Genomic DNA, 12485 nt, shown 5'->3' with positions numbered 1-12485 from the left:
TTATAAGCTTTGCTAGTTTTTCATGTATGTGCCTCTTTCGTGTTTGTATAACTTTTAAATCTTTTTCGCTTATTTTGAAATTCTGATGTATTGTTGGCATGCTTTCACTCTCTGTATGACATTGTATTTCTAATTTCTAACAGCTCTTTTTATTCTCTTAATCTTTTTTCTGTAGCAATCTCTTCTCATTTCTTAGCTATACTATCTTATTTTTCTAACGATAGTAAGGACAAGCTGTTTAACTTAAAGTTTTCTTCTACCTGCCTAATTTATTTCTTCTAATTTCCCTACCTGCTCCTCTGCCCCCATTTGAGGCCTTTATTATTTTAGAGACTTTTCTCAAATTTATGGTAGTTCTTGGCTTACTGGCTCATGTTTAAGAGTTGGAAAATTAAAAAAAAAAAAAAAAAACTAATTAGAAAGTCTGAGTGCCATGAGTAGGGTTTATTCAATTCCAGACTTTACCATAAAGTAATCTGGTTGAGCTGTTTCTTTGTGGAACCCCCTGTGTTAGGATCTCTTCATTAATTTTTTTTCTTTGAGGCTGATCGGATTCTTCAGAGAAGATTCTTTCAGCCCCCTACCCTGGAGGGTATAAGCTTACTCATAGTGCTCTGGCAGCCAAATGAAGAGAGGAACATTGTTTCTCTAAATATATGAATTTTTGTTTAGGAAGGCTGCCTCAGTTGATGGTTTCCCCTAGTCCAGATTTCTATTTTTACTCCCTCCAGAGAACAATCTCTGGTAGCATATCTAAGAGGAGAAGGGATAGCTGCTGAGCTATATGGAAGGAATGAGGAGATCTGGAAGGTTCTAAGAATCTCATCTATTTTTTCAACAATTCCTCTTGTTTTTAGATTGATTCAACTTCCAGATATACCTGTTGTTTTCAGTTGCCATACTTTTTGTGGGTTCTTCTGTAGAAATTAAACATTTGCATTGAACTTTCCTGGGCCTACTAAGTCAGTTATCATTTGTCTTTCTGCTTTCTAAAATGCCTTGCTATTGTCTCTTCTCTCATTCTCTTTGTCTTAACGGTGTGTGTGAGTGTGTGTGTGTGTGTGTGTGTGTGTGTGTGTGTAGCCCTCCTCTATTGTTCAGTGTTGTTTCAGGAGAGAGAGGAGAGGCTAATGGCATGCATTCATTTCACCCCAGTACTTGGACCTGTATTGTACAGTGAATGTCAGGGAAGTTACCTTCAGGTCTCCTTCTGATTCTTTTGGAGCAAATGATAAAACGTTTTTCTGTTGACACATATCGGGCAACATAGCAAGACCATGTCTCTATTTAAAAGAAAAGAAAAGAAAAGGCTGGGCACGGTGGCTCACACCTGTAATCCCAGCACTTTGGGAGGCTGAGGCGGGCCTGTCACAAGGTCAGGAGGTCGAGACCATCATGGTCAACATGGTGAAACCCCATCTCTACTAAAAGTACAAAAAGTAGCTGGGCATGGTGGTGGGCACCTGTAATTCCAGCTACTTAGGAGGCTGAGTCCGGAGAATCGCTTGAACCCGGGAGGCAGAGGTTGCAGTGAGCCAAGATTGCACCGTAGCACTCTAGCCTGGTGACACAGTGAGACTCTGTCTCAAGAAAAGTAAAAATAAAAAAAGAGAAACGATCATAAAGGAATCCTATGAACAATTATATGCCAGTAAATTAAACCATTTAGATCAAATGGACAAATTACTGGAAAGGAATGCTGTAGAACATGAAGAAATGTTCACCCGGTAGTTGATATTGTGATCCATTTGCAGGCTGTTACCTTCTCCTCTCAAGGATGCAGTGGAAGTGTCAACCTGGAGAAGATGCTATACAATGCAAGAGGTGAACTCTGCCCTTAGTAAAATCCAGCTGGTGGGATATTCTCAGAAAATTGTGAGTATTCATATTACATTTCAGTCATTTATGAATGCTTTCCGTTCATATTGTTACTGTTTCGAAGGATCCTATAGTTATGTTTTTAAAGCCATTCCGTTACTGAGGATCCAGAGCCTCTGTTCTTTCCTCCGTTCCAGTCAGGAACAAGGGCCTAACACCTAACTGAAAATGAAAAAGGAAAGCCAAAGCGTATCTTTGGTCTGTATGGTAATATTTCATCTCTCCCTTTTAATGTGTGAACCTTGAGTGCCTAGGGATATGGAAGAGGGCTGGAGCTCTCAGGTGACAAGCACAGATTATAGGATTGCTTTCTATATTTGGAGCATGATGATCTCCATCATCTTTCTGTTTTCCTTAAACTTTGTAGTTTACTTTATTGATTGATTGACTGAGACAAGGTCCCACTTTGTTACCCAGGCTAGAGTACAGTGGCACAAACACGGGTCACTGCAGCCTCGACTTCCCAGGCTCATGTGATCCTCCTGCCCCAAGTAGCTACTTGGGGACTACAGGCATGTGCCACCATGCCCAGCTAATTTTTGTATTTTTTTTGTAGAGACAGGGTTTCGCCACGTTGCCCAGGCTGGGTTCATGCGTTCCACCGGCCTCAGCCTCCCAAAGTGCTGGGATTACAGGCGTGAGCCATTGCACCCAGTCTCTGGTTTACTTTAAAATATTTTTTGTTTTTAAACTGAGGATATTTCTGTTGTTTTTCCCTCCAGAATTACCTTGTGTGACTGTCACTGTAAGCTCATTGCACATTCTTACTGTGGTTCTCTTTTAGGAGCTTTTTGGTGCAGTCCAGGTGACGCCTCTGAGCTCTGGCTATGCCCTTGGGAGCTCCAACTGGATCATCCAGTCTCATTACGAGAAAGTGTCTTATGTCTCTGGATCCTCCTTGCTTACCACACACCCCCAGGTAATTCCAAATTCTCTTCTTGCAACTCAGCTTTTTGGTTACTTAACTCAAATTCGGAATGTGTCCAGGGTACCATCAGCCATTTTTAAATCTTCCCAATTTGGTTTTCTACAGATACTCTCTAGCCAAGGTAGACTATTTGAATCCCAACATTTTGGCCTACAGGTTTCTCTGAAATAGTCCTGCTACCTTGAGGGTCACCACTAGGGTTCTGAAATTCCCACAGTCCTTCCAAAGACCATAGCCTAATGTGGGACACAGATAGTTATGCATTTACTCAGCAAATATTAGCTGTTTAAAATCCTTCCCAAGGGCCAAGTGTCAAGTGTCATGCACACATCTGTGTATTGGGGATTCAGTGGTGACCAATGGGCAAAGCCACTCTTGTGGATCTTATGTTGTAGGGGAGTTGATGATGTTGGGGAGAGGATGGTGTATAGTAGGTAAAAAAATAAAATGTATGGCCATTTCCAATTGTGATACAAGTACTGAAAACAGTAAATCAGGATGATTTTCAGAGTGATGGAGATTGGTTTAGATTGGGTGCCCAGGAAAGCCGGTGGGAAGATCTCACTTAACTGAGATCTGGAGAGGTAAGCCATGTTGGCTGGGCGCAGTGGCTCACACCTGTAATCCCATCACTTCGAGAGGCCAAAATGGGATAACTGCTTGAGCCTAGGAGTTCAGGACCAGCTTGGGCAATATGGCAAAACCCTGTCTCTACAAAAAATACAAAAATTAGCCGGGTGTGGTGGCACATGCTGTGGGCCCAGCTACTCAAGAGGCTAAGGCAGAAGGATCGCTTGAGCCTGGGAAGCAGAGGTTGCAGTCAGCCGAGATTGCGCCACTGTACTCCAGTGTGGGTAACAGAGTGAGATTCTGCCTTAAGAAAAAAAAAAAAAAAAAGTCTGGATATGGTGACTCATGCCTGTAAATCCCAGCATTTTGGGAGGCCAAGGCAAGTGGATCACTTTAGGTCAGAAGTTCGAGACCAGCCTGGCCAACATGGTGAAACCCCGTCTCTACTAAAAATACAAAAATTAGGTGTGATGGTGTACACCTGTGATCCCAGCTACTTGGGAAGCTGAGGCAGGAGAACCACTTGAACTCGGGAGACAGAGGTTGCAGTGAGCCGAGATCGTGTGCTGCACCCAGCCTGGGTGACAGAGCAAGACTCCATCTCAAAAAAAAAAAAAAAAGAAAGAGAGAGACAGAAAAAAGAAAAACAGAAAAATTAGCCACGTGAAGCTGTGAGTGTTTGTATTATAAAGGGATGGCCAGTGAAGGGCCCCTAAAGCAAGAATAATTTGAAGGGCAGAGAAGGCTATTGTGGTCTCAGCATGGTGGTCAGCAGTGAGGTCCAAGAGAGTGGCAGGCACCATGTCATGTAGTGCTAGCAGGCTGTGAGGAAGAATTTTGGTTTTATTTTAATATGGAGAGGGAAACTATTGGAAAGTTTTAAGTTACTCATTCCAGTCATATTTAGCAAGAAGCCCAGCACATATAAACATTGTTATGAATGTGATACTTACTCCTTTTTAGGTATTTCTAAATAATTTACTGTTCATTTCCTGAATGTCGGTTATTTCTATGTTTGTAATAGGGAGTGGGGGACATTAGTTAGCTGTTGAATGGGTATATAGATACATTAGGTAACTTGTGGGAGTCCATATTCCATTTATTTATCTACATCTATTTACAGAGAGAGAGAGAGAAGGTCTTGTTCTGTCACTCAGACTGGAGTACAGTGGTGCAATCATAGCTCACTGGTAATCTCAAACTCCTGGGCTCAAGCAATCCTCCCAAGTAGCTAGGACTATAGCCACCACACCTGGCCTATTTATTTTTTAACATAACCTCAAATTTTTATTGTCTTCATAATACAACCAAAAATGAAGCTAAGAACTGGATCACTTGGCGTTTTCTCCTTTTATCCCTTCCCAGTTAAAAATGCTTATATCTCTTAGTAGCCAGCATTCTCTTAGATCTGCAGTTGGGCCCAACACTTAAGCTTTAGCACAATCTCATTTGTAGTTTTAGCCTTTTTCCAGAAGATTGGCTTGGTCTGCCTGCGTAGCCACTCCTTCCTGCCATTAAGCCACTTTCCCTCAGCATACAGATCATCTTTGCCCTTCTTGTACCATGTCACTCTGTAGAGTTGGTGCTGACCATGCTTCTTACACAAAGTTCAGTGGGTGTGAAGAACATTCACCATGTTTGTGAGAGCACTATCCATAAGTCAAGAAATTATTCATCTTTTAATTACAAATAAAAATTGTATATATTTATGGTATGCATGTGTCTTGATATATACATGCATTATGGAATGGCTAAGTCAATAATTAACAGGCCCATTTTAATATGGGGAGAACCATGCTGTGCTCTAGTGGGGAATAATAGGATGTCTGAGCTGCCATTCTGCATTATTTCTTTATACTTTCTTTTATAGCCAAGTTTCATCTCAAGGTCTAGAGGGGACGCTGCTATTTTTTCCTGCATCTAGCGGAATTCTGGGCCCTTCCTGGTTATTGAAATCAAAAGCCCATCAATGTCACCATCATCTGGTTCATTGAATCAAAATTTTTTATTGGCAGCTTCTGTCATTCCTGATGTGTTCTTCCCTAAAAGACAGAAAGGTGACTTGGCTGCCAACTCTTCTGATTTGTCCTGCTTAGTTCAAAGCCTTTACAGTACTATTGATGTAATTTCCAGTAAATTATTCTTACAAGATTCATAAATTTAAAGGGAAAATAATGTCTTGAAAGTAATGAGCAACATACCTAAGTAATTAATTTTAATTTCTAGCTGGCGACCTGTGTTATATGTAAAAAAGAAAAAAATTAGATTTTTCTTTACCCACGTAATTGGATTCTGTGTTGAATTGGCAGGGATGAGAAACGTTTTGGTTTGAAAAACTTGATAGTCTAATTGCACAGTTAGCAAACTGTGGCCTGGGCACTAAATGTGGCATGCCACCTATTTTGGCATATAATATTTTGTTGAAGTACAGCCACACCCGTTTGTTTATGGAATGTTTATGGCTCAATATACACCATAGGCTGGACAGGGTGGCTTATGCCTGTAATCACAGCATTTTGGGAGGCCAAGGCAAGATGATTGAGCCCAGGAATTCAAGACCAGCCTGGGCAACATGGCAAGACCCCATGTCTACAAAAAGTTTAAAAAAAAGAAGCCAGGTGTGGTGGCGTACGCCTGTGGTCCCAGTTACTCAGGAGGCTGAGGCATGAGGATTGCTTCAGCCTGGGAGGTTGAGGCTGCAGTGAGCCATGTTTGTGCCATTTGTACTCTAGCCTGGGCAACAGAGCAAGACCCTGTCTCAAAAAAAAAAAAAAAAAGTTATAATGGCAGAATTCTACTTTAAATGTTACAGCAAACTTTGCTAACCCCTGGTCTATTTGAGTAGAATCTTTACTAACTAGGAAGAATATCACAGGCTGCTGTAGAATTCTGATAAACATAGGGAAATAAGGCTTTGGATTAAGCCTGAAGGCAGTAAGAATGGAGAAAAGGGTTAAAACATTGGCAGGTCTTTAATGCAAGAAATATTTGTTGAATGCCCACTGTCTTCAGAAAAGAAAGAATAAAAATTAGAGATCTTATGTCTGCATGACATTGAGAATGGTGTTAATGGCCACTAATCCAGTTAACAAGGAAGAGTTGGCAGAGGGCCATTTGTTGCAGAAGAGGGTAGTAGATTTCATGAATGTGAATTTGAGAACATTAGACAAATGGAAATATGGGGCTGGAACTGGGATGTGGAGGCAAGTCTGGAGACAGACTGGAGAGTTGTCACATTTTAAAAATCTAACTGAGCATGATTGCTCATGCCTGTAATCCCAACACTTTGGGAGACCAAGGCAGGCAGATCACAAGGTCAGGAGTTCAAGACCAGCCTGGCCAACATGGTGAAACCCCATCTCTACTAAAAATACAAAAATTAACCGGTGTGGTGGTGTTCACCTGTAATCCCAACTACTCAGGAGGCTGAAGCAGGGGAATCACTTGAATCTGGGAGGTGGAGGTTGCAGTGAGCCGAGATCGCACTATTGCACTCCAGCCTGGGCAACAGAGAGAGACTCTGTCTCAAAAAAAAAAAAAATCTAGATAAAGGGCCAAGGGCCAAAGACTGAGCCATAGGGAACTTTTACCAACAGACAGTGGAAGGAAGCAAAAATAGTCTTGTGTAAGAATGGTTGGAGAGTTAAAGGAAAATTGAGGCCAAAGAGTGCAGCCTCCCAAATGGAGAAGGAAGAGAACTAGCCTTTACTGAGCATGAGGTCTCAGTATTAATTTTTTAATGGATTTGATATTTAGCAACCATGCTGAATTCTCTTAATTCTGATATTTATCTATTGATATTATCTTGCAATGAAGTAACAGTTTTCTCACCTCTCTTCTAACCTTTGTATCTTTTATTTTTCTTATCTTGTGACTGAGCCCTATAATACTGTATTGCACAGCAGTGATGATAGTGGACATCCTTGTCTTGTATAAGACTGTAAAAGGAAAGCTTTTGTAGTTTCTTCGTTAAACATCATGCTTACTACACCATTTTTATTTGTCAAGCTAAGGAGTGTCTCTTTTATCCCCAACTTTCTGATTTTTTAAAAGTCAGATGTAAGTGTTATACCTTGTCAAATGCTGTTGAGCATGTGCGATCAACTTTGATTTCTCTCCTTTGAGACCATTAGTGTAGTGAATTGCAGTGTTAGCTTTGCTCACGTTCAACCTTCCAGTATTCCTGGGATAAATCTTGCTTGATTACAATCTATTATTTTAAAAATACTCTCCAGGAATGAGTTGGTGAGTATTTTATTGAAGTTTATAATCTATAGTCATAGGTGAAAAATGGGCCCATACATTATTTTCTTATACTGCTTTTGTTTGTCAGAAACCAAGATATGTTCATCTCATAAGGTGATTTGGGAGCCTTTCCCTCTTTTTCTAATGTCAGAAAAAAATATATGAGGTAGGGATTATCTTTTCCTGAAAGTTTGGTCAAATGTTCCATAAAACTGTCTGGATCTGGATGACCATTATTGAACTACGTTTTCTGGGCCAAAATTGTGCCAGAATTTTGTCAGAGATTTGTCCTTTTTGCCTAGGTTTTCAAAATCATAGGTATAGAGCTATTTATAATCCTCTTTTATTTGTTTAACCTTTTTGTGTAAGTCTGTTTTCATTCTAAATTTTATTTTCATCATCTTCTTGATCAGACTTGCCAGAAGATTGTCTATATTATTGATTTTATTCAAAAAATAAGTTTTTGCTTTTAATTGTTTTGGTTGTATTTTCATCCTTTGTTCTGCCCTTTATTTCCTTCCTTCCTTCTTTACTTCAGATTTACTGTTTTTACTAAATGCGTTTCAGTGTTTGCTTTTCCACAAATGTATTTAAAGCAACCAGTTTGTATCTTAGTATAATTTTACTCTGTTACATTTTTGATACGCAGTGCTTTGTCATTCATCTCTAAGTGTCATAATATTCTTTATAATGTTCATGATTTAAATAACCAAAGGTTATTTTACAGTATAATTGTTTCTAGTCCATCCAGTCTGATTAGACATAGGATTAGAGGAAATTTTTTTAAGCCTATGTTTCAAGAGTCTAATCTTTTGCATTATAATAAACATATCCTGATGGACTGAAATTTGATTAGGCTTCCTTTGAAGCACAATCTATTTTTGTAAATGTTCTCTACGTGTCTTGGAAAAGAATGTGTATTCACTGTTGGGTAAAATATTTCTATATGTATTTGAGTGTTTTGCATCATTCAAGTCTTATATCTTTGCTTAGCTACTGATTTCTGAAAAGGGTGTGTTTTTGATTATTTCTCACTGTAGTTTTACCAATTTTTAGTTTTTAATATTTCCATGCTGTATACTCAGGAGTCCATATATTCATGATCATTTTATCAATCAGTTATTCTTTTTATCAGGATGCTTCGATGCTTTCCTTTTTTTCTCTATAAAAACTGCATTAAAAGCCAAGAGGCTTTTTCCCAGGTTTGGTTTGTTTTTTTTTTTTTTTTTTGAGACAAGGTCTCTTGCTGTGTCACCCAGGCTAGAGTACAGTGGTGTGGTCTCAACTCACTGCAGCCTCTGCCTCTGCAATTCAAGCAGTCCTCCCGCCTCAGCCTCCAAAGTAGCTGGGACTACAGGCACATGTCACCGTGCCTGGGTAATTTTTGTACTTTTTGTAGAGACAGGATCTTCCTATATTGCCCAGGCTGGTCTCAAACTCCTGGGCTCAAGCGATCAGTTCACCTTTGACCTCCCAAAGTGCTGGGATTACAGGCATGAGCCACTGTGCTTGGCCGGAATTTTTTTTTTTTAATCTAGTGTCTCTTGGTTGGTGAGCCTGTTTGTATTTCTTGTGATGGCTGTTGTAGTTTTGCCATCTTCTGTCATGTTTTTAGTTCATTCTTTTCCTAGTCCTTTCTTGCCTTCCTTTAGAAGGGTAAATTTCCTTCTGTATATGTGAAAATACACATTTTATTTTTATTCTTCTGAGGTATTTCTTAGTTTATTTTTTCTGTGACTATCTTACTTATCAGTATCTGTATGTTTCCTCCCAAAGCCACACTGTCCTCTTGTCTCCCCCATCTTTCTCTCTTCCTTTGTACACCATACCCCATGCTGACCATGGTGAAACCATCTAGAATTTTAGTTCTGGGTCATTTAGAATACACATAGGGTGGTGAATGTATTCCTTATTGCAACAACAGTGATCTTCATTGAGATACATTGTAAGTTTTTCAACCTTACTTTCCATATACAGGATCTCATAACATCCTGCTAGATTGACTTTTTTTCTTCCAGGAATACTTGAGGAATGGGAAGGAATCTAGAGGGTCTTGAAGTGGTAAGCCTATGAGGCCTTGATTATTAAGAGTGTCTTTAATTTTTTCTCACATTTAAATGATAGCTTGGATGGATTAAAAATCAAAGGCAAAAAAACTTTGATAGGATAAAGCTTTGGAAATACGACTTCATTTTCCACTTGTATCACTTGTTGTTGTTAAGAACTCTGAAGGCATTTAGATTTGTGTTCCATTATATGGGATCTGCTTTTAGAATTTTCACTTTAATATTTGTATGTTTTACAATGATTTCTCTTCAATGTGTGTTTTTCCTGTTAATATAGTGTCTGTGAAATCTTCCAGTTTCCTTTAACTTAAAAAACTTCTTAGTCATATTTTAAATTACTTACTCCTGGCTGATTTTCTTTTTCTTTTTATGGAATTTCTAGTATATAGATACTGACACTTTTGTGTATTGCATGTCTTTTTTCTTGTATATTTCCCATCTACTTCATGAAGCCTCCTGAAAAAAATCTTCCAGCTCCTGAATTCATTCTCGGCCATATTCATGCTGCTCCTCACACAAACATACTTTTGTTCACAGTATTTCTAGATGTTTCTCTTTACACTTGCTCATTTTAATCTCCCTCTGTATATTTTTTGGGACATTGTAATACATATATTCCTACTGTGGTTCACTAATTCTCCCTGTGGAGATAGATTTTAGCTCACAATGTTTAGTAGGTGCTGCCTTCCTTGGTGGTCTTGTTTGATTCCCTGCGAGCTCTCCTTGCTTGACCCTCAGGGCCCCTCCTCTCATATCTCTGCTTCAGACATTGTTTCTCCTGAGTGTCTCCCTGACTTGTCACCACTTTGCCCTTGTGGTGTGAGGGAACAACCAAGGAGTGGCTTAGTGTTCTGTGAACCTTCATCCCGCTGTTCTGGCATTTCCTTCCTCACAGAGTGGGGGTTGAACCGGCCACAATCTGCCAACTGTAATATGGAGGAAAGAAAAAAGGACAAAGAGTTTTTGCGCAACCTCTCCTCCATCCGCAGTAGAAGCTATTGCCTGCCCTTTTGTCCTCATTCCAAGGCCCCTAGTTTCCCCAGGAATTTATTCCCCAGGAATTTATGATTTAGTTTCTCACATTTGTCAGCTGCCTTTGCTTCTGAGCACCTCTGTCATCTCAGTTTAGATTCTGGGAGTGTGGCAGAGCACATTGGCTCACGCCTATAATCCCAACACCTTGGGAGGCCAAGGTGGGAGGATTGCTTGAGCTCAGGATGTTCGAGACCAGCTTGGGCAACATAGTGGAACCCGTCTCTACAAAAAATCAAAAAAGAAGCTGGGCGTGGTGGCACACGCCTGTGGTCCCAGCTACTCGGGATGCTGACGTGGGAGGATCACTTGAGTTAGGGAGGTTGAGGCTGTAGTGAGGTGTGGCCGCACCAGTGTGCTTCAGCCTGGACCACAGAGTGAGACCCTGTCTCAAAATAAGTAAATAAAAATAAAAATAGATTCTAGGAGCATGCCAGCAGCTCATGTCCATGTGTGGTCTTGTCAGGAGTCATAGTAGACGTCTTATTTTGAAATAATATTATTTTCTTCTATTTCTGATTAGAAAATTTTAATTTGTATTTATTGTAGTAATTTTGGAAAATACAAAAATCTCAGAGAAAAGATAAAAATTGTATGAATCCTAACATTAAGAGCTATTTGCAGCCTGCTTTTCTGCTCTTTCTGATGAACTGTGTAGTGAACTTTACTTAGGTCATCATGGATTCTACCACATGACATATGATACCTGTCTAGTGCTCTGTCCCGTGGATATACCATGAAATGTTTAACTCTTTCTCACTGTTGGACATTGAAATGGTTTAAAACTTTTTTCCTGAAAAAAACTTATTTCAAACAGTTGTATAGTCCGCCCAGAAAGAGGGCCCAGGACACAGTTTAAAAATAATACTAATAGAACAACACAAGCAGCACCTGTTGGAAAGATCCCACAAATGTATTGGCAATAACTAGCAAGCACTTTTGATAATTGAAGTCATGGCCTTTCTGACTGTGGAAATCAAATGAATGGATTTGCTTGTGACTTTTGAACCTGTATTTGAATACTACATTTTGTATTATGTTGGTTTGAAAAGGCAACGTAATAGTCATATTATTTCAATAGCTTCTTGGCTACTCTGCCTGACTTCAGGGGTAGACTTGAGTTTTAGATGTGAAACTCCCCAGCATAGTATAGCAAAAGCTACATATACCTAGACATTAGGGCTTAGTTTTATAATTTATTTATTTATTTTTGAGACAGTCTCACTCTGTTGCCCAGGTTGGAGTGCAGTGGTGTGATCATGGCTCACTGCAACCTTAAACTCTCCAGGCTCAGATGATTCTCCCACCTCAGCCTCCCAAGTAGCTGGGACTACAGTGCACCAGCACATCTGGCTAATTTTTTTTTTTTTTTTTTTTTTTAGAAACAAGGTTTTACCATGTTGCCCAGGCTGGTCTTGAACTCTTGGGCTCAAGCGATTCACCCATCTCAGCCTCCCAAAGTGGTGGGATTACAGGCATGAGCCACCACGCCTGGTCTGGTTAGTTTTAGAAACTTATCTATAATAGATTGTGACACTGATGTCCTTACCAGGCTAAGATTTGAAGTATGGAAAATTGTAGGGCACGGTAGAGTATTTTGTTGTTACTCTTGGCAGTATGTTTTCATTTGTGTTTAGGTTTAGTTTGTTTATTGTTTTGATCTTTTCTCATCCTTCTGACCACAAAACAGACCTGGAAAGGTACCCATCCTACCCCTTTAGCTCTTACCTGAAGGCCTTGAAGACTCTCCAACACCTTGGTCTCTG

General features: G+C 39.8%; 1 protein-coding gene across 9 annotated transcripts in view; it reads left to right on the top strand.

Moving 5' to 3' along the window:
* INTS9 (integrator complex subunit 9) overlaps positions 1-12485 on the top strand; it is a 125576-nt gene that overhangs the window by 75339 nt on the left and 37752 nt on the right. For 8 of the 9 annotated variants that reach the window (XM_031669933.1, XM_031669936.1, XM_021942816.2 and 5 more), the window contains 2 exons: positions 1755-1875; positions 2663-2797. In XM_031669933.1, the coding sequence (XP_031525793.1) occupies positions 1755-1875; positions 2663-2797 (256 nt within the window). The remainder of the gene's footprint in view (positions 1-1754; positions 1876-2662; positions 2798-12485) is intronic. The other variant, XM_031669935.1, reaches the window with a different exon arrangement.

Source organism: Papio anubis, chromosome 8 (genome assembly GCF_008728515.1).
Source record: "Papio anubis isolate 15944 chromosome 8, Panubis1.0, whole genome shotgun sequence".
Taxonomy (NCBI): Eukaryota; Metazoa; Chordata; class Mammalia; order Primates; family Cercopithecidae; genus Papio; species Papio anubis.
This window is presented reverse-complemented; position numbering and strand designations above follow the sequence as displayed.